Source organism: Ambystoma mexicanum, chromosome 11 (genome assembly GCF_040938575.1).
Source record: "Ambystoma mexicanum isolate Mex_15411 chromosome 11, UKY_AmexF1_1, whole genome shotgun sequence".
In the NCBI taxonomy this organism is placed as follows: domain Eukaryota; kingdom Metazoa; phylum Chordata; class Amphibia; order Caudata; family Ambystomatidae; genus Ambystoma; species Ambystoma mexicanum.
Genome location: NC_090934.1, coordinates 1,106,626,915 through 1,106,649,044, shown reverse-complemented (window position 1 = coordinate 1,106,649,044; position 22,130 = coordinate 1,106,626,915). Strand labels below are relative to the sequence as shown.

At 47.0% G+C, this 22,130-nt stretch overlaps 1 protein-coding gene across 1 annotated transcript in view; it reads right to left on the bottom strand.

The window, feature by feature from the left end:
- Window positions 1-22,130, bottom strand: part of SH2D7 (SH2 domain containing 7) — a 233,890-nt gene that overhangs the window by 128,450 nt on the left and 83,310 nt on the right. The window contains exon 4 of the mRNA XM_069624409.1: window positions 6,288-6,458. Within this exon, the coding sequence (XP_069480510.1) occupies window positions 6,288-6,458 (171 nt within the window). The remainder of the gene's footprint in view (window positions 1-6,287; window positions 6,459-22,130) is intronic.

The window sequence follows — 22,130 nt, the reverse complement described above, 5'->3', positions numbered from 1 at the left end:
AAACAAAATATATCCCCAGAGGACCGAATACGAAATGTATTCATGTCCAAAAAAGATGGACAAATTACTCAATGCCTGGTAAAGGAACATTTGCCATGACGTATGGCTCCACGATAGTTGATTTAATTGAACTGCTAATGGTTGTCGTGTATGGTTTCCTCCATCTTGCCTTTGTTTCAAAGGACAGCAAAACGATGTGTGCCTCCCTAAAGGCAGCTGTTCGCTGAATGTTTATCTTCTGGGCCCTTGTCACATCCAGAGTAAAGTACGATTCCTCCTCCGGCATTGTTGATTCCAGTAAAATGCCAGTGAGAACTTAACTGGACCTTTGTGGTGAACTGCGTGTCCAAACTTGGTACCACTTTGCCAGGGAAGAACTTATCACGTGGTTCTCACACCACAAAGTCCCCAAGCTCGCCCACTCTTCTGGCTGAGGTCATTGACAGCACAAATGCCACCGTGCAGGTAAGAAACGTCAAGTCCACCGCTTGGCCAAACCTGCAACTGACATAACATCAATGGTAAATCCCATTGCAGAAATGGAGAATGCTTTTGCGGTTTTTCTAGCCATCATCAACCTGTATCTCAGACAGGTGCTGAGGGGTACCGAAACTCCCTGATCGCCACCAATTGTGAAATCAGGGTGGCTGGTGCGAGGTCCAACTTGAATCCCTCATTCATAAATCCACAATCAGCCAAAGGATAGCCAAAAAAGGTTCCAAGTTCTTGGCAGAGCATCATGAGGAAAACTATGCCCAATGGGGAGCATAACATAATGTAGCCGATCTTTGCGATCTTTGGACCACTTCAGCTGCAAACCCAGACATCCGTAGATCTTGGAGCTCAATTTACCGTTCAAAATATGTTGCTTCTTTAGGGTAAACAATGTGTTTATTGCTTGTAACGGACCACCGCCACCCAGCCGCCCACACAACATCAACGGATAAAGAACGTGAAACCCTGGGTGGAAGTCACTACCCAGGGTTCCATTACAACAGTATCCATTGATGGGGCCGGCTGAATTATCAGAGGTGAATACAATAGTATGATGATAGGGGGTTTCACCGCCAAGTAATGCAAGAGAGTGAGCCAAGGCATCCTCGTCCAAAATGGGGATACAAACAACACTAAGGCCCCCTTTAGCTGAATCTTCCTGAGGGCTCTTTCAGTGGAAAGGGGGGAAAAGCGAACAACAGTCCAGCTGACGACCAGGGCCCTAGAAAGAGGGATCCAAACTATGTCAACAGAGTGCTTTCCTCCATAGCAAACAATATCTGAAAGGCTTGTGGATTGAGCTGAAAACGCACTAAGTAGGGGAAGCTGGGACTTAGATGATCCGTCATGGTGTATTCTTTCTTAGGCAGATACACTGAGTTCAGAGAGTGCAGGTGCTTTCCTGCCAATTCGCCAATGTCCATCAGCGTCTTGTCCGAGGGTCAAGAATGGGTTCCCCCCATCTGTTCAGCTATACTCTAGTACCCTGATTGTCTAGCCAAATCAGAAGCTGCTTCCCCTGATCCAAGGACTGAATGACCTCATGGCATATTTCACTGTCTGAAGCTCCCTTCAGCTGGAAAACTGTTCCTCTTCACATGCCTCTATCACTGCTATGTAGTCCCGCCTTGCAGGCTGGCCCCAGCTCAGTTGGCTGGTATCCGTTGTAATCACCATTGGAGTTGGCATCTCTAACTCCCTCAGAGATTCTGATTGGCCAACTACCACTGCATCTTCTTGGGTATTATCTGCTCATAGTTCCCCCATCAATGGGGACCAGAATGTACTAGGGTGGGTGAGAAGGGGATGCATGTGCAACTTGGCTTCTTGGATATGCATTCTCCAAATCCACCAAGGTAGCCAGTCGTTGGGCTGAATCAGAGTCACCAGAAGGTTCAGGGCTTCCATCTTGAGTTGTCTGTGGTGGAGGGCCTTTAACATCTGTTCTTACATACTGCCTGACAATTTTATAGCCCAAATCTGCAGGGACCCGCCGGCACCAGACTGAGCCAGTAGCCATGACAACCCTAGAAATCCTTGTGCCACGTGGGTCTTCTCGGGCTGACGCAGGAGGATGTCCGCAACAGCACCACAGTCCGCCCTATCACTACCTGCCCCTCGCCCTCTCTGTCTGCAACTGCAGGACTCATGGTTGGGGGTTTACGGTGCCTGTGTGGGAAGACCCGCAACCACCGGGCTAAGGCGGCAGCGGGAGAGCCATAAGAGTGCCTTAAGTACTGCTGCAGCAGAATCAGGATGTCTTGTGGCCTGTGTTGTTGCTGCCATAATCGAGGCGCGCGTCCGGTAAGATGGAACAAAAAAAAACAGGAAGAGGGAAGGGGCGTATGGATTTAAATACAGAGGAAAAAACGAAAGGACTATAGTAAGCTATGGTAGGGCTGTGCAGGGAGGCAGAGCCCCTTCACTATTTAACAACTGTGTTGAGAGGCAGGGTAGGAGTTAGTAGTTGTGTGGAAGCAGGGATCCATTCCCGTAATAAGTACATAAATACGTGACCTTAAGTACCAGGAAACCAATGCAGGTGGGGGTTTCTTTTACAGAAGGGACTGGGAACCTCATTTATGAAATTCAGCTCTGAATACCCCATTTCTATGATATTATGCCCCGTATGTTCTTTGTTTTTCTTTCCTCAGCAGACCTTTATAAGGACCTCCATTTTCCCTTTTGGCTGAAGGCAATGATGACCATGTGACTCATGCTTGGTGACACTGGATAGCTATGCTCCTTCCCCTCTGGGGCTACTGGAGCAAGGATGTGGGCTCATATCCAACGAATCCAACGTCCGAACCAATGTAGACAACGGACTGCTGTATGACACTGCAAGCTGTCAGGGGGACAGCGGACGGACTCCCCTCGGCTGATTCGCCCGACCCGGAAGGACTTTCTCAGAATACACCCGCTTGAAGGCTACGCCATACTAGGAAAGCATCATATTTGTCCATGAACAGACGAAACCAACACCTGGGTTTATGAATGTTTACTGTTTTCGCCAAAGTGGGTTGAATATGCTGCAAGCCCTAGGACGAAGGTTCTCGAATGTTCTGTGGTCACGAGACCAAAAGGGTGTATGGATACCAGGCTTGACAGGAGGGTTGGGTAAGTTTGGTGGCATCTCCGGGGGTTGCTACACTGTTTTCCTTTAGCTGAAAACCAATGAATAAATCGCTTCTGTTTACAATCATTAGAATAAAACGAGTTTGGCTGATTTCTTCCATAAACGTATTTGTCTCTTGACTTACACATGTAACATTCTTGTAATGTCACTTCACATGATGCTGTCATGTGTCACTCCCTGAAATATTATATTCTGAATGTCACTTCTGGTAATGTCAATGCCTATGCAAAGTGCGGGTTCTGCGCTTCTTTTGCCGCATATGGCCTTGGAAACCTCAGGCTGTGCCATGCATGAATGACAGTTAGGGGCCGAGCCAGGCTCAAAACCTTGGGGGATGGAGGACAGTTTTGAAAGCTGGTTGTGAGTGGGGCCATTAATCTATTGGGCTGTTGTCCCCTCGCCCCCCACCTCTGGGCCCAGGAGGCTGAACAGCTATTTTGCCTTCCTTTGGCCCACTAGGTGCATCTTTCATCCAAATTCGGAGAGTATGCAATGCTAATCATTGGAGGTCTAGGCCGTCTAAAAGCTGAGCCCAGCAGGTAAGCCTTTGGCTCTATCAGAGCCAGTTCACAGGGGGTACATTGATGTCACCTGGACAGGCTTTTGCCATCTGTTTCTACGTTTGCTGCTGCTGCTGCCACGTAATGATTGCTTAAATGTAATTCTGCTCTCCCAAGTGAGAAATGTGACCGGCTCTTGCCGCTGCAACCCTTTGCCATGGGAGCCCTGGGCAGGGCCTCACAGCAGAGCGCTGCCTTCTGTTTCAAAGTGGGAGGGCTTGAGCCCTACCAAGCCATGGGCTGGTTCAACCAGATTAACAGTCTTAGGCTTTTGTTATTTTCTTGTGTTGTAATTGTGTTAACATGCCTTTTGCCATCATAAAAGTAGAGGGAACCAAGGGTGCAAAAGCAGCCGTACAGAACAGTGTGCACCACAACCTGCTTGCGATGCGCCTCTGCATCCTGCAAAGCCATTTTGTGAAGTTGGCTATCCTACTCTTCCATGGGTGGATCTTCTGTGGTTTTGTGAAGTTGGCTATCGTGCTCTTCCATGGGTGGATCTTCTGTGATTTTGTGACGTTGGCTATCATGCTCTTCCATGGGTGGATCTTCTGTGATTTTGTGAAGTTGGATATCGTGCTCTTCCAGGGGTGGATCTTCTGTGGTTTTGTGAAATTGGCTATCGTGCTCTTCCATGGGTGGATCTTCTGTGGTTTTGTGAAGTTGGCTATCCTACTCTTCCAGGGGTGGATCTTCTGTGATTTTGTGAAGTTGGCTATCGCGCTCTTAAAGGGGTGGATCTTCTGTGGTTTTGTGAAGTTGGCTATCGTGCTCTTCCAGGGGTGGATCTTCTGTGATTTTGTGAAGTTGGCTATCGTGCTCTTCCAGGGGTGGATCTTCTGTGGCTTTGTGAAGTTGGCTATCGTGCTCTTCCATGGGTGGATCTTCTGTGGTTTTGTGATGTTGGCTATCCTACTCTTCCAGGGGTGGATCTTCTGTGATTTTGTGAAGTTGGCTATCGCGCTCTTAAAGGGGTGGATCTTCTGTGGTTTTAATCAGTTGTGTGCATTGATAGTTTCATTGAAGTTCATATTTGTGTAGTACATTGACTGGACATGTTTTTATGTTGGATGCATTACACTATGCTGTTTGGATTGCTCCTGTTATCAAGTCATACCCCTCCCGAGAGTACATCCGGCCTTTTGGCCTTGCTATCAAAAGAGGTGAAGTAGACATACCTGTTGGGCTGTGCCATTTCACCTTTATGATTGGGATCACTGTTGGTGTAGTGGTGGTGTGGGGCTGAGAAGGCAGTTTACCCACGACTCATTCCTACACTTGACTTGTACCACGCACTGTTACCATTAGCATGGTCTCCAGGCGTTACACGGCTTGATAAGAAAGTGGGCGCAGTGAGTTAGTGAGAGTAGAGGGATAGGATAGAGGTTGCGCTCTTCGGTTGATGCTTGTGTGTGTCGGCTTTCTAAGTGACTTTTGATTGTTGTAGCCGGATGGGTAAGACCCAGTGTCTGGGATTTTTTGTTTTGTTATGTTGGATGCGTGTTTTGTGTGTTCTGCGTGTAGTTTGGCTGGCCCTTAGGGCATGTGTGGTACTTGGGAGGTATGCCATAGAGGAGCAGGGGTAGTCAGTACCTTGGCTACCCTCAAAGTCCCTCTAAGTGCAATACATTGGGTACGGAAACCAATTAATTCACTTGTGACCCCTTATGCTTTATCATGGCCTGCTCCACTTGCCCATTTTTTGTTTTAGCCCTTCTGACATTTTTTTCCAAAATGTTGATGCCATTCTCAACATTGACATGCCAATGTCCAGCTTCATAAAAACCATTCTCATGATGGCCCCAGGAATTGGTGATTCCAGCCTCATCTAAGTCATGCCAATGTTGGCCCAGTTAAGCACAATGACAATCTGATATCTACTTTGCTCTCAAAGCGTTCTCATGTTAAGTGGCATTGTCCCCAGAACTGCCCATGCCACTAAACATCGCCCCTTCATATCACACTTCCCTCATGATGGCCCCATCGCGCACACTCTCACACTGACCTGCCATTGCCACCAGAACTGCCAATTCCACTTCACATTGCCCCCTGATTTGCATGAAGCCACACGCATTGAGCACTTGGGTACAACCCTTGCTCGGAGCCCCCTTGCCCATTATGGAGGAGCCATTACTCAGTGTGGCGCTGGTGGGAAGTCTCACTCCCAGTGTAACCCTAAGCATGAGAAAGGTACCTTAGGAAGATTAGAAAGCAGGCAGGTTCTGAGTCCAACCTGCAGGCGGCAGAGCATATAGAAAGTGAGGGCCCATTCTGTGAGCATCTCGCAGAGACACCCAGAAGCAGGGGAGTCCCTTTGTCCACATCTGTATTGTCTGGCACTGCAAGCAGGGCAGCCTGTGTTCTAGGTCACACTATTACACTGGATTGCCACACATTCAGCCCATCATCTAGACATGCTATCCAGCAGATGCTGAGGAGCAAACAGTGTTCACAGGGGCCCATGCCCACGGGAATCTGGATGTCCTCTTACGCAACCAGTCACAATGCCACCAGAGCGAGGCGACTACGTGCCCTAGTAATCGCTCAAAGAAACTTAAAGCGGAGGGAAATTAGGTCGAAAGAACAGGCTACAATACCTGCGCGCTGGGGGTACCCTCCTCTGGAAACGAATGCACGCCTGGCTCTTGAAACGTTTTCCCGGGCTTTGGAAGCGAGGCTGGAGCTCTCGGAATCTGGCAAGGGCCATTTGGTTTATTTTGGTTGAGCGAATTCAGTGAAATCTGGTCATATTCGCCTCTGTCAGTGTACTGTCAAAATAAAGCAAAGAGAGTTAAGAGTGGGCACTGCTTGCACTGGCAGTGTGAGGAGAGTAGAACCAAAGGTGGCTGGCATGGTAATGCTATTTTAAGGTACACGGTGGATGAGACACTGCAGGGAAACACAAGCGGGGGGAGATGTCGGAGCACGACACATATTACCCTGTAGGACATATAGTATGAAGTGGCTTCACATAAAGACTAAGCCTGAGAATTGTATAGCGATGCAGGGCCAAATTAACCCATAGGGTTGGCAGAATTCTGCGGTCAGCAAAAAGCTATTTACGCATCAAACCTATACATCTGGTTTTCGGTTTAATCTAGGAAAACAACAGTACAAGACACGAGAAGTGAAATGTTGATTTACGGTTGGAACTGATGGGCACAGTTGTGTTTCTTTGTTGCTGCAGTGCTGAAAGCAAATACACATGTATTTAAAAAATGTTTCCCAAGCCCCAGTGTGAATGCCTGATGGAGGCGTTGGGGTAGCCATGCATGACAATTGTGACATGTTTGAGCAGTGTGTGTGTGCAGCTGTTTTGTAATTGGAGGAAGAACAGTGACAACAGGGGGAGGGATGGATTGTTTGGCCGATCATGCCCTGACAAGTACTCTTAATAAGTGTTAATGTTTGGGTGATCAGAACCGGAATTGTCACTTTGCCTCTGAAAGCCAAATCCCCTGCATAGACACATTAACGACAAGAAGCTGCATGCCCATGGCATACCATTGACTATCAGCAGGTCCGCTGTCAGTTTCTTTTGGTGTGTGTATCTGCACCTTGAAATGCCAGCAGCAAAATACAGCACGGGTAGAGATTTCAAGTTTCGCTTGTGTGGCAGGTGTGAGATGATTATTCAATCCTAGTGTTGTCATTCACCTTCCTTTGCATTCTGCTTCTTCTGTGCCTGAATGTATGAGGGGGCGGGGGAGATGAAGCTGCATGTACTGTCCAGGAATGCAGAATGTCGTGTTAAGCACTCTGGACCTGGAGGGTATTAGTTGAACACCTTTTACACATATTTTTCAGAAATTAGTGTGAAGGGAGGAGCGGTGTTAGGTGGAAGAAGAACATTTACTAACGCCATCCAAGGAGACAAGAGGCTATAGGTAGAGCAGTCTGAGGGCATATGTAGAGCTTTGCGTGTGCAACGTGTGCATACATATTAAGTCTGGTAGAAAGAGCACAGTTGTTTACTCTTCTGAGGTTCACAGAATGAGTGCCACTGAGGTGGGTATGAGCAGCATCTGGTGTTTATAGCAACTTCCGGGTCCCCTGCAGTCAGTCGTGTTTCTTTATGTGCTGTTAAGACGGATTTCTGAACTCTGTCCTGGAGGGGCAGAGGTTCAGAAGGCCAGCCTAGTTTCTTGGAACAGGGTAACCTCTGGACAAGCCAGACCAATCGGGGTAGCGATCACGGCGGTCAAGACTAGGTCTCAAGAGTGGTGAGGGTGACTGAAAGCCCGCAATGAGCACACAAAGCAAGGACACTTACAAATTACTCCAAGCAGGTGTTATATTAAAAATATAGACACATTTATTACAAGGCCTTTGTAACATTGACCGTAGCGAGAAATCACAATAAAACTCAAGTAAACCAACACATACCAAACAAATACAATATATATACAAATACAAACAAGTCTAACGAGTTAGACGCACGAAATGTGTAGACCACCTAGATGGGGAGGAAAACAGGCAGTGCGAATAATAATTCGACCCAGTCCACCTTCAGAGGCACCTAACTAAAAGGAAGTCCAAGCCCTACGAAGAGTGGAGCCTTGTGCTCAAAAGTACCTGCACACGCTGGTGCCAACAGGCAAAAGGGGAGTCTCTTTGAGGGAATCGGGCAGTTTAGTTCGATGAACAAATGAAGATGAACAGAGCTCCGCGACTCAAGCGCAGCCTCCACTGTGGGCAGAAGCAGAGCGCGAGTACGGAAAGGCGTGCTGTTAGGCACAGCGGGGAAACGCTATGGGCTCCTGCAGGAGGGCGCCCAGTTCCTAGCGATGCTACTCACCGGTCCCTGATGCAGGCAGACCCAGGCTTCTCCGCGTCAGTTTCGGTGCTGGCAGGTTCAGATACGAGCAGGGGATGTCTCGGCATTGTGTAGATTCCGCAGCAGCAGAAGTTAGAGTTGAGGATGTCCCAAACGCAGTGAACCCGCACAGTTTGTTACCACAGCAGGGCAACGGAGAAGCCGTGTGTATTTCAGCCCAATGTACACTACTCACTTCAGACCTGGGAATGCCAAGTGTACGAATCGTGTGAGAGTGACAAAGACTCGTAATACAACACAACCTGACGGCGGTTAGAGAGCAAGACTCCTGGGTAGGCTGGTCAGTCTGCTGGATGGCCCAGAGACACTTCAGAAGGCTTACGTGCAGGAGATGGAGAAGATGCCGAGAATAGTTGTTCCCGCTATTCCAAGGGGTCGAAGTACCAGTACAGGCCTTCTCGTTCGATCAGAGGTAGCAAGGGTTTCACAAAGCGACAGCAGTGCAGAGGAGCAGTCCTTCAGCGGGTCACCAGCGATTCCTCGGTTCAGCCTCGTGGTTGCAGGATACTTGGCTCCTGTATTCCTTTGTTTGTGAGAACTTAGGAGATCAACATGGTAGTGGTGTTTCCAGCCCCCTCTTATCCACGGTTCCCTTCGCGCCAAAACGGAGGGGACCCAATGGGAGATCCGCTCATAAAACACTCACACCATATGTGGACCTATCACGGACCACGGGGGTCCCAGGCATTCACACCACCCTAGACTCTCTGGCGCCCAGGATGTGTATTGGGACCAGACATCCCAGCCCCCATCCTGGAGGCACACACAAGGCCTGTAGAAGCCCGCAAAGCATCTGTGTTTCGCGGGAAAGTACATGCCCAAATAAGGAAGGCCCCAGGTCGGCTCGACCTGGGGGAGTTGAAGGGGGCAAGACGGTCAGCGGACAGGACAAAGAGCCTCGTAGTCTGGCCATTTTGGAAGCCAGGCCACCATTTTGGGCTAAGAGCGAGAAACGCGCTTAAACGCCAAAAGGAGCTCAAAAACACAAGAAACGATTGCTGCCACCAATCCCGTCCGTGATTCACTTGCACCGTTCATTTACAATCCAAAGAGAGTATCTAGGGCCTGTAGAAGACTAGAGACCCAAGAGAGCAGTAACTAAGCTTACAGTGCCCTCTTGTGCCTTGTTGCGCGGAAGCTGCAACATGATATAGAAACTACGGAAAACAACGTTTCCCGGTACTGACTGTCTTAAGGGCATGTCAGTTTGCCCGTAAGAATGGAGTGAAAGCCCAGAGGGGTGCGGCAGAAGGCTGCACTTCTCTGGCAAAGTCTAGATCATGGTGAAAACAGCAAAAAGTTTAGGGGTTGCCACATGGAAGGAAAATGACCCACAATTAAGAAATCTTTCCTAACATGTGCCTTGTACTTTTTCAGCACTGGACATTTCATGGTTCTGTTGCAACAGCCTCCGTCTGCTGATCACCTAGGCCTCGCGCCTTACCACCCTGGTCTGTCCTAAAGAGTTCACAAGGGACATCCTCAAGGCCGGAAAGGTTGCCGACGCGTGGCTTGGTGACCAGCTCATTCCGTGCTGCTCTACACTTTCTTTCCAGGCTTGGCCAGTCTGGTGACAAAATGTGCATTCTGGGATGTGTAGTCTTAATGGAACCAATGGGGTTAACAAGCCCGATAACCGTGATGGGTAAAAAGAAAGCACAGAACATGAATGTAGTTTCCCTGTGGCATTGAGCCCCCCTGGTGTCGTTACCCTGCAACCTGTACCCTCTCTCAAGCATCCTCTGTCTTCCCCCCTCACTCCCTCTCTAGAGCTCTCGTTCTCCTTAATTCACCCGACATAATGCGCTCATCCATGACGTCTCTCTAAAATATACTGCAAAAGAAACATGCAAATTAAACATGCTATAGATAGATGATTTTAAAATGTTTTAAAACACTGAAAACAGCACCGGAAATTACGAAACTTAATAACTGGAAACAGGAAATCTACACATATTATAAACTCAATGCATTGTGTAGCATTATTGGCTCGCTCTCACGATATTTCAAAACAATGATTGATTCAAATCAAATTGTGATGCTTTACATTGAATTAAGGACAGAAAAGTATTAAGCAGCTATCATTCAACATGTCCTTTTTTTTATACCAACAATTGATTTGTATACTGCACTTAAAACTCATTTTATTTTTAGTTTTGGCTGATTGGTGGTACGACTTGCCAGCTGTTGCCATGTACATAGTACAGGGCTGAAGAAACTGACCGAACCAAAGGCCACATCCCAAACATTGTTTACTGTGTGTATCCTTCTGCATGCAAAGTAGTGAATTTCCGAAAGGATGCAGGCAGCACAGAATGCTGAGAAGTGCATGCTCCCTGTGGCAGGGCCAGAGCAGAGTGTGCGCATAGACTATAAAGGGTAGATATTTGCGATGGCAGCATTTCCACTTCCCACTCCACCTCTCAATAACTGGCTAGTGGTACAGGTGCCTGTTCATTTGTTGTCAATCCCCAAAAGTGGTGGGAGTACCTGTGATGGCAAACCCTGGCAATGGTGTGAGTATCTCAACTCTTGATCGCAGTATCTAGTATATGAAAGCAACACCAGTCTTACCATGTGAGCACCAGAGCAATAGATCAGAAGACTCAGCAAATTCAACCACATCACTCTGAGCCTCATTGAACTGCACACACCCCCACTTCAAGCATCTATTATTTTCTAATCCTGCTGCATCAAATTTACAAGGCTGTCCCCCTGAAGTCCCCAACATCTTGAGACCTACGATCCACCAGAAGTAAGGACACGTGCAAACTTGAGCTCTGCCGGTGCAGGAAGGAAAGAATCAGAAGATATGCCTTCTCTGTCTATTCCCCAAGACTCTGGAAACTCCTCCCCGCCAACATCACACTTTCCCCTCACTGCTGCAGTTCAGGAAGGAGCTCAGGGACCTCATCTTCAAGGAATGGCTCCTCCTAAGACCACACACCCTCCACCGCCAACCCAACCTAAGCCTGGGTGATGTGCTCCCCCTGTTTTATTGCCTGGTTGCTTGTAGGTCCATTGCTGCCAAATTACCCACCCGCCCATGTTGTTAGCTCACTGTTACTTTGGTTCTCTGCTTCCTTCCCTGGGTCCTTCCCCCTATGACTGTAAAGCGCTCCAGTGGGCCATGAAGAAACTGCTGCAAATCTTTCCTGTAGATGACTGGCAGAGAATTGCCATGTGTTTCAGGTCTGGGTGTAGTAATGGCCACTTCAGAGCTCGTCAGGGATGTCTAGAAACAAAACGCTGCTGCCTACATCTATGTGTAACATGCAGTCACAGACTTGAATCCCGGCCACATGGATTCAGCCCTTCATCTTTCCAAGGTTAGTACATTGGGAACCAATGACCTGGATAACATCAACACCTATTCTCAAGTGCCAAGGTGCAACTCTGGTATGCACTTTATAAATGATATCTATTTATAATCTTACTGTCATCATTAATATTCTTTTTATCAAATTGTTATATTATTAAATTACGGTGTACATATGCTATCGTATTGTTACCCAGAAAGATGACTCAATCGCAAAGTGCATACCTTGGGACAATGCTGTGCACCATGGGTTCGAGGCCTTGCTTGGGCCGACTCCGCTCTTCAGCACCTTCTCTCTCCCCAAGTCAAGTGTGTGCCATGAGGGGTGTAAAGTACTCATGATATCAAAAGTATGACAGACGCAAGTGATGAAAGTTCCAAAACCTTTATTGTGTATTAGTTGGGTTGGATACTGCTTATCTGGCCCTATAGCTATGATGGCAGTAGTCCCAACCATCAAATAAAAAGAAAACACGTCCTCATCAGTCTTTCAGTCAAAATAGTGAACTACCTACTAAACCTACACTTACCCTATGTCTTATACAATAACTGGCTGAAGGGGTATTCAATGAAAAACGAAAAGGTGAATCAAAATAAAGTCAGGATAGCAATGGAGCTTGTTTCACAACTCCTCTCATCAGGATTATCAGCAAAGCGTCCAAAAACCACTGGAGCGTCCCTCAGCTACTGTCTCCAGGTTTAAGCCACCTCAATTTATCACACTCTTGTATAGGGACCGTTTATATACAAGTTTCTCAAAGCTGGTCATTCATCGAAATCTTTTAGATCACCACTTATTTCTCAATGGTCCTCTTTACCATAACACATTAGATCACAGTTTACTTTCGTTGGGTTCACCGGGGTATCTTTCCCCCATGCGTTAACAAAACTTTAACTCTCAGGTGTTTATTCCCCAACACTTCCTTTCAAACATGTTCAAACCAGACCCCTCAGGTTTCGCTCTCCTGAGTCTGGGTCTCTTTCGGTATTTCACTTTTGGATTTACAACAATTTCATAACGGGCCCACCAGGCTTTCCTCACCTGGTTCTGAACCCTACTCAGGATACATTTCACTTCAAAGAGGATTTCACAGAACTTAAATCGCAACTCCCCCTTTTTTCGGAGATTCAGTTCAGAGGCCTACCACAAAATGCTTTGTTTCCACCAGACCACTCTGTTACTTTGTATTAAACTTGCAACACTTGAATCTTTCGTCTCACTTTTATCCTACAAGTCCCATAAGGCTTTGCTCTTGCCTTTTCATCACTATACAATTTTCTTTATCAGAAGTGTTACCTTGCAACCTCTCACTGTGCCCTTTTCCTCTTTAGAGCACTTGTTTTTTTTCATTAAAGTTCATCACATTCGTTTGAAACTACATTTCCCAGAATGCCTCCTTCTCTTAAACCATGGGAATGTATATTCAGGAACTTTGCATAGCTTTTCCGTTGCTTTCTGGACTTTAATAGTGGTGCTCACATTCCAATCTTCATTCATAACAAAAAGGCTTTTTCTAAAGCTTCCTTTATGCGCACACCAGGTTTCAACAAAACCCACTGGTCACCGCCTTACAGGATGGTTGTTTCTACCGCTCTCATCGTTGGTTAGGGGTCTTCCTCACTGCCCCTCTGAAACCAGGGCTTCCCACCATACGCCATGGGGAAGCAATCACTTCAGAGGACACAGCCAGTAGGCTGCAGTTTGCCTTCTCTGGCCACTGGGAGACACGGTTTTCAGCTGTGCTGCAGCCCCTCACATGTACCGCGCCAGCGCTTCTCCTCTCCGTTCTCCTCCGGACTCTCTCAGCATCAGCTTCCTCTGACCTGTCCTGCTTCTGGGCTCTCCAGGTCCTCCCTGCCATTCCAGCTCACTCTCCACCTTGTTTCACCACACCTTTTATACCTGCCCTGATAGTAAATTGGTTTCATGAGTGGATGGTCAACCTGAATTGCCTGATTCCGCCTGTCCTTGTTAAGGGGACAAAATGGCGAACACCCATAAGAATCAATGGCCCATTGACTCCCCTGGGTCATCCTCGTGTTTCCTGGTCTATTTTTCTTCGTCCAAGTGGTTTTTTTGGGGGCGGGGGGTGAGGGGAGAATGGGTGTCAAGTACATAAAGTCTAAAGTTGGTATTAAACCGGGTTTTGATCTTGTAGAGTTTTCTACATCATGGGAATTAGATGCTCTTGTCAAAATAGGGCTAAGAATAGGAATGATGATACTGGGATATATAGTCTTTCCTTTTCCTTTTCTTCCTCAGAGTTTTACTTTAGCCTGTTGACACCTCAAATGGTTGCATGTTGGGTTTGAGGATTGGTCGGGATCTGCAGTGAGAGGGGATGATGTATTCCATCTATTCTTTAAGGGAAAGTGCTGGGGTAAGATGGGACTTAGATGGTAATAACGCTTGAAGCCTGAGGGTATGTCGAGTAGGGGGTTATTTGAAGGGGGAATACCATGTCTCGGCTTCGGGCATTCTTCCCTCACTCCCCAAGGATCCCCTGCCCAGATGATCTTCACTTGCTTGTCCGCCCCCCAGGGTTGAGATCCAAGATAGATGGCTCTTCCCTGGCCACCCGAACAAAGGATCCCCAGGGATTACCTGTGAGAGTGCCCACAGGTTTCTCACAGTGGGTAATAAGAGTTGCTATTGCCTAAATGAACGACAAAGAGAATCTCTACAACATTTAATAGTATCATGTCCTACCCTGAATGTGGTTCGTAAAAGGTACTTTGAACATGTTTTCAATTTACATTGTGATCTAGATGAAGCGGAAATTTGGCAGTTAATCTTCTCGAGCCCAAGATTGGCTGTAAAAGTTGCTATAGTACACTTTCTTGAAGTAACAGTCCCTGATTTTGAGTTACAAAAAGGTAATCCTTAATAACTCCATAGGAATCATAAAGGCTGATTGCAGAGCTGTACATAGGGCAACATATGAGCCTGGAGTTGGAATGAGATATGTTTACTTATTAGTTTTTGTGTAAATTATGTTATTCAAGAATTTTAGCCTTGTAATGTAGTATATTTATCAGATTTGTTTAAGTTTATTGTACATTATGATAAATGTTTGGTTATTTCATTTTTGTATGTATTATGAATGTCAAAGATTTGAAAAGTTGATTTTAAATAAGAGTTGCATCCATTATTAAAACACTTAGAAAATGGAGTAATCTAGCATGAAGCGGTATCATTGTAATTGTGTTTTTATTACTAGAATAATATAGGGGCATTTATCTCCTAATGAATGAAAAGCTTCAATGCCGTTTACCATGATGGTTATGAGGGTTCTTTGACCATTGAGATCCTCCCCCTTCTTAAATCCTGTTGCTCTCGGTCTCCCTGCAACTTACTTATGGGAGCCGACAGCGATACTAAGTGCACTGGTGCTTTGGAACTTCTCTGAGACTCGCCAGTAATTTGCGGGCAGCTTTGGAGTCCTTCTCTCAGGTGGCGCAGTACAGCAGTACTTCCCATCAGCATCCCTGCATCATGGGGACCTCTCTGGTTTGCTCGTCGTCTGGGTCTCTCTCATCGGGAGCCTCCGCTGCCCCAATCTCTGCGAGCATGGCTCTACAGGTGTCCTGTCTTCCTCGCAGACACTGGTATCACTGCTGTTGGTTTCTTTGGTGGTAATAGGGTTTACAGGTCTCCCCAGTTAGACATCTCATAAAGGAGAGCTGTCTTTTTTGCCTTCTTGTTCATTCTGACAACCTCTTGGTTGTTGTGGTTTACAGGTTTCCCCAAGTCGACTATTTACAAATGGAGAATTACTCCATTCTTGTACTTCCACTTCTTTCAAATAGCCTCTTGGCTGTTGGCAATGTAGGTTACGAATGTCCCCAAGTTGACTGTTCACAAATGGAAAATTCTCCCCGTTTTGCACTTCCACTTCTTTTAAATAGCCTATTTTACTGCTGGCAATGTGGGTTACAGGTTTTCCCAATTTGGCTTCTCATAAGAGGTAAATTGCCCCCTTTTCCCCTTCTTATAGTTTGCCTCTTAGCGGTTGTATTAAGGCTTTCATTTACTTCTGGTGGCCTCCCCCTTCTTAAATCCTGTTACTCTCGGTCTCCCTGCAACTTAATTATGGGAGCCGACAGCGATACTAAGTGCCCTGGTGCTTTGGGACTTCTCTGAGACTCACCAGTGATTAACAGGAAGGTTTGGAGTCCTTCTCTAGGGTGGCGCAGTACAGCAGCACTTCCCATCAGCATCCCTGCATCACGGGCACCTCTCTGGTTTGCTCGTCATCTGGGTCTCTCATCGGGAGCCTCCGCTGCTCCATTCTCATCAAGCACGGCTCTACAGGTGTCCTGTCTTCCTCGCAGACACTGGTTTCTCGCCTTCCTGCAGACCAGACCCTTCACATGCTTTCTGTCCCCAACCCACAGCCTGGCAGAGTGAAATCTCTCGTGCTCCTTCTGCTTCCACCTCTATGCAGTTGAATTTCATCTTCATTTTTAAAGGTCCTCCTCAGGTGAAGTGCCTTGTATTAAAACAACTAGACCACATTTTACTTTCAATTTCTGATCCTCATTGACTCCTGGGCCATCTTCCTCGTCCCAGTACCACATGCTTTATGGATCCTGAATGGGTTTAAGTCTTAGATTAATTTAACATAGTAGTAGTTTTAATTTCTTACAATATGCCATCATTGTTTCAGGGAGAATAGGGAAATTAACAGAGGACACCAATTTCCCTTGATGCGAGTCTCATCCCACGTGATCCTCCCTCTTAATACCGCCCCCAGGGTCAGGATCAGGTAGTGGCTGCTTTTCTTGGCCACATGAGAGGAGACCCATACCGGGGTCTCAGTGATGATCTCACTAGATTCATCACAGCACCCTCTCCCACTTCTCTCCAGCACCCTTCACCTCAAAACCCACTCCGACACTCATCTCTACTACCGCTACTCTCTCCCAACGCTCACTCCCTCTCACTCTGATTACTACTCTCACTCCCCTACTCTTCTCTCACTACAACCCTCACACTTTCTCATTCACTGCTTCACTCTCACAAACTGATACCCATCGCCCTCACAAATACCTACCCTGCACTCTGCTCCAATACTGCACCATCTCCTCAACACTCCACACTCCATCTATTCTCCACCTGCTATCTCTGTCTACCTCTACACCTACTGACCTCACACTCTGCCTTTCATTCTTCCACTTTTATATGGTGGCACTCCTGCTTCTAACCTTCTCCCTCCGTGAGTGGTTCAAGTGCTCACCGAATTCTAATGGGCAATCTGTGTCTGTAATGTTCCCAGTGGCTGGGTGACACACAGGAAAAGTTTCAGAAACCCCTCCTTCCAGAACGGTTTTTGTGACGGTCTGCAATGGTTGCTAAAATGGCAGAAGTGTGACACCATACATTTACAGCTCCAGGTGCCTTTGATCCCGTGCAGGTTACAGTTCAGTAAATGTGAGGAAAAGGGAATGATGTAGAAATATATCCCACGTGGATCCCCAATTTGACTAGAACTAATCTAGCAGAAATGTATCCCGCGTGTCAATGTTTCATGTTAAAGTATAGGCCCTCTCAATCAGTATGTCTTTCTGGCCTTGTCTGTGACATTTTCTATCACTGAATGTTGTCGAATTTGATTAATTTCTGCGTGTATTTAGAAATGTGATTCTTGTAGTAGTAGTTTGTCCTTTATATAGAACCTTTATCCCATTAGTATGGCCTCAACGCACTTGTGGGGGGAATGTCCTCAGGGCACCGAAGTCCAAGGTAAGGGAAAATTGTCAGAAGGATTAGAATGCGTGAGCGCATTAGGCCAGAATAGGGGCTTGGGTGGGATGGACAAGCCCCAATAAGCTACCCATGATGGGCAAGAATGTGGATGGGTGTTCAGGAGAGTACACGAGTACGAGAGACTAGTTATGCAAGACTGAATTGTTTGTCGTTGGACATAGCTGCATTCCAATGGCAGAGATGTTGTGCTTTGTGTTTTAGCCTGATGTATGCAGGTGAATGTGTGCGGCTGGGCGGCTGTGCCTGCAGCTGGTGTCCACCGAAGTGGTGTGTAACTACATGCATTCCACAGGCTAGCATATGAAAATCTTCTAAGTGCAATACATATGCTAGCCTTCGCAATTCATCCAAGTTCAATACATAGGCTAGCCATCGTAGTTCTTCAAAGTGCAATATATTGGCCAACCATCACAATTCTTTTATGTGTAATACATTGGCTAGCCTTCACAGTTCTTCCAAGTGCAGTACATTGGCCAACCTTACAGTTCAAAGTGCAGTACAATATTTTGGCTAACCTTCATAATTCTTCTAAATGCAATGCATTGGCTAATCTTCAGTCTTCTTCTAAATGCAATGCATTGGCCACCATGACAATTCTTCTGGGTGCAATGCCTTGTTTACCCTCCAAATCTTTTAGGTGCAAAACATGGCTACCCTCCAAAGAAAAACCTACTAGGCCAATACTAAGGCTATGCGCGCAACTCCTCTGAGTGCAATGCATGGCAATACAATGACTACCCTCATAAAGTCTTCTAAGTGCCATGCATTGGCTATCCTCATAAATCCTCTCAGTGCAATGCAATGGCTATCCTTAGAGAGCAACAGACGAAGTGGCTATGTTCTAAATATGCACTAATCTCAATGAGTAGCTATGGAGTTGGTGTGTGTCTAAGTTCAGATCAGTGCCTATCCTCTAGCCTTGCACCCAACATCACCACAAGATACAATGCAATGGCAACTTCTAAGTGTAGTGGAAAACAATATAAGTAATATAGACGTGGCAGGGTCTTCTGGAGAACAGTAATGGCTGTGCTTCCAACTCAGACCACCTTACATGGCTGTAGCAGCAGGGTGGTTCGTCAGCTGTCCATGGCGAACAGGGCAAACAGGTTATGGGAGCTGCCTTAGAGAGTTGCCCTTTGCCTTGTGGCCCTTGATCGGCTGCCTGGGCAAGGCTGCTCTGGAGCCTTCCAGTAAAGAGGGCTGCTTCCGGGAAGTAAGCATCCATTCACAGGCTGAGTGGGCAGGTGTGGGGCAGGAAGAGGACAGGGGAGGGGGTTGGGAGGTAGGCAGGCACAGGAGTGTGGTGAGGAAATAATGAGTGTGTGGCTTGGGGATATTTAAGGAAATAAATAAAGCAGGAGCAGGGAATTAAATAAATGTGGGAACAGAGACAATAAATAAACAAAGAACACAGGAGCAGAGAAATAAGTAAGTAATGCATGGAGCAGGTTGGGGTGGTCACTCACCCCCAGACAGGAGCACAGAGGACAGTGCAGGACCCTCACACAAGGACCTGAAGTGCAAAAGGCGACCTCGAGTTTGGTGCTTGTTGGTTTGTGTTTCGCTTCCTGAAGGAAGCATCCAATCACGGGGCGGGTGGGTGGGAGTGGGGCGGCAAGAGGACAGGGGCGGGGGTATTGGAGGGAAGCAGGCATGGGAGTGGGGAGAGGAAATAAGTGTGTGGCACAGGCAGATTTAAGGAAATAAACAATGCGTGAGCAGGGGATTAAATAAATAAATACATGGGGGAACAGAGACAATAAATAAATAAAGAACGCAGGAGCGGGGAAATAAGCAAGCAATGTGTGGTGGGGGTTGGGGGTCACTCACCACCAGGTAGGAGCACTGAGCACAGAGTACAGTGAAGAACCCACACACACAGGCCTGCAGTGCCTTAAAAGTTTACGACCTTGGTGGCCTTGAGTCCCACTTCCCTCTGAACTGAACTTAAACCTGTGTTGGATCAGGAGTACCCGTTTACATTAAGAGCAAGACTGAATTAATTTATGTCACAGATGGCCTCAAGAACACACCAACTCCCAGAGACAGTCAAATGGTTTTATTTTGATTTGTAGAAAAGGGTTCTCTAGAAGCAGTCACTCTATATGTAATCTAGGGATGGGCAGCCCCTCCCTAACCCAGGCATCCCTAATCCGCAGGCTGCTTACTAGAGATCAGTAACCCCTACTATCTAAACTCGGTCTAGCTCAATGAGTTTGCCTAAAGGTAAACATCCTATCTATTTAAACTACCTCAGAGAACAATCAAGCGGTCCATACTGGAAGACTCCTCAATGCGATGTAACTCAAGGTTTGTGCCCAGACACTGAAGTTCCATTATATCTTATCCTTCCACGCTCTGATTTTCCTCTCCCTATGTCTCTCTGATGCTCACCTTTTTCTACTCCCACTTTCCTCCCTCCTTCTCAACTCACCATCTCTTCTTACATCCTAATTCCTCCTCTATCCTTTGACTATTTCCCTTCCTACTACCTACCTCCCCACTCCTATCTTGCTCTTGCCTACTTTCTCTCTCTCCCTCTGTACACTACTACTCTTCTCCACACTTCTAGTTCCCCACTCCACACTTGCACTTCTCTCCCCACCCCTACTACATTCCCATCTCTGCACCCCTCCTACTCTCCCATCTCTTACTCATTCACACTGCTACTACTCCGTCTACATCCACTTTCTCAATCACTTCCCCTTTGACTCTCCCACTCACATTCTCATTCACTCCCTACTTACCCCTGCCACTACACATATGCTAATTAATATACAAACACCACTTCCTCAAACCAAACAATAGCTCACCTTTCACACTGCCTAAACAATCTGCCTACAGGCGCCTCTGCATTGTCCATCCTCTGCCTGGTCTCTTGGTCTGCTTCCGCCTCCTTTGACTTCCCCTGAATAACCCACACCTTCCTGTCTCTGTGGTTCTTATAGCCACCCCCTTTTCCCTCGATTGGCTATCCTCCCCGGCTGGTTCCCCAGACCAATTTCCTTAGGCCAGCCATGTCCCCCACATGGATGGCATCGAGGTAATTGGAGGAGCAGAGGAAGCAGCAGCCAGTCAACCCGAGTCTGGTCAGTAGAAATGCCAACTCTGTAATGTGAATGCATGACATGACTCTCTGGCATAGCCCTGTGCCAGGCTGTGGAATCATGGGCCACAATACCAAGGTCAAGGCCATGTGCAAAGGGTTATGGGACCAATTAACATGAATGTGCCATCAATTGAGAGACACCATGTCCCCATAACTTTGAAGCCAGAACATTACTATTGGATCTATGGACAATCAACCTTATTCAATCTGGAGATGCATCGTTCATTGCAGCTTATGGATATGCAGTCAAATAAAACCCCTTCTGCCCACATGCACCCAAAAATACCAGAAATACATTGAATTCACATTGAAAACACCAGTGCCAATAACTGGCCTTACCTATCTAAATGTCATATGTGCAATGCATCCGTCAATGAGGGCCCTCATTAATTGTAGGCCAGGTCCCCATGGCCCCTTAATCTAGTCCAGTCTCATCCATTCTGTGTCTGAGCCCTGAGAAAATACTGTGTCTGTGATGGTACAGTATCATGCTGACACATGATTCAACCCTCAACATCTTGCAATATGTGCAGACCTCAGAGGCCATATGTGCCAATGATTGATTAGTCATCCTCCTGCACATGAACCCACCCTACCCCCATTAGCCTTTGGTCAGCATTCTTCTAAGTGCCTTGGATCAGTGACTGCAGATCATTCATCACCCAACGATTTCACAGGCCACTGAGGAGAGGAAGCAGGGCCAAGTAAATCAGTGTCAATGAGAAATATGACTGTAATCACCAACGTTCTAACACCAACCACCAGAACCCTTGCCACCACCACTGCACCCTGCAGTCAAGGCACTCGCCAGATGACCCCTGGCACGACAAAATCTTGCACCAGCATGGCAGCTGCACTCACTTGGCAGACTGGGTCCACCAGAGCAGCTTTGGCTCATGATTCCACCACTACTGTCACACTAATGTTATAGGGCATGCATTACATTACAATCACATAGGTAAAACCCCACACCATCATTGTCCCTACCCATAACACTTGTGAACCCTGCACCTGTGCTGCTTGTTGATTGTATTTACCCAGGATCCAGGTCTGTTGCCCTTGTTGGTTCTCCATACATGCTGGTAGTGTACTGCTGCACAAGACAATGACATCATGGGTGGAATGTGGGGAAACGGGTATAGCAATGGGTCACATTGAGGTCTGGATCACAGGTCACCTGTATGTAAAACAACTGCTGTTTTCTATTACAGTACACCTCTTCCAATGCCTGCGTGTGCCACCAATGTGACCAGTGCTGCGCTGATGTTGGGGAAGTGGGAAGTCACATAGAACTGTGCCTGTGTTGCATATATATGTGCAGGGGTGTTGGGCAGGGAGATGTGCTGGGTTGCATGAACACATCCAGCACATGGGCAATCACAAATGGAAACATGGGCTGCAA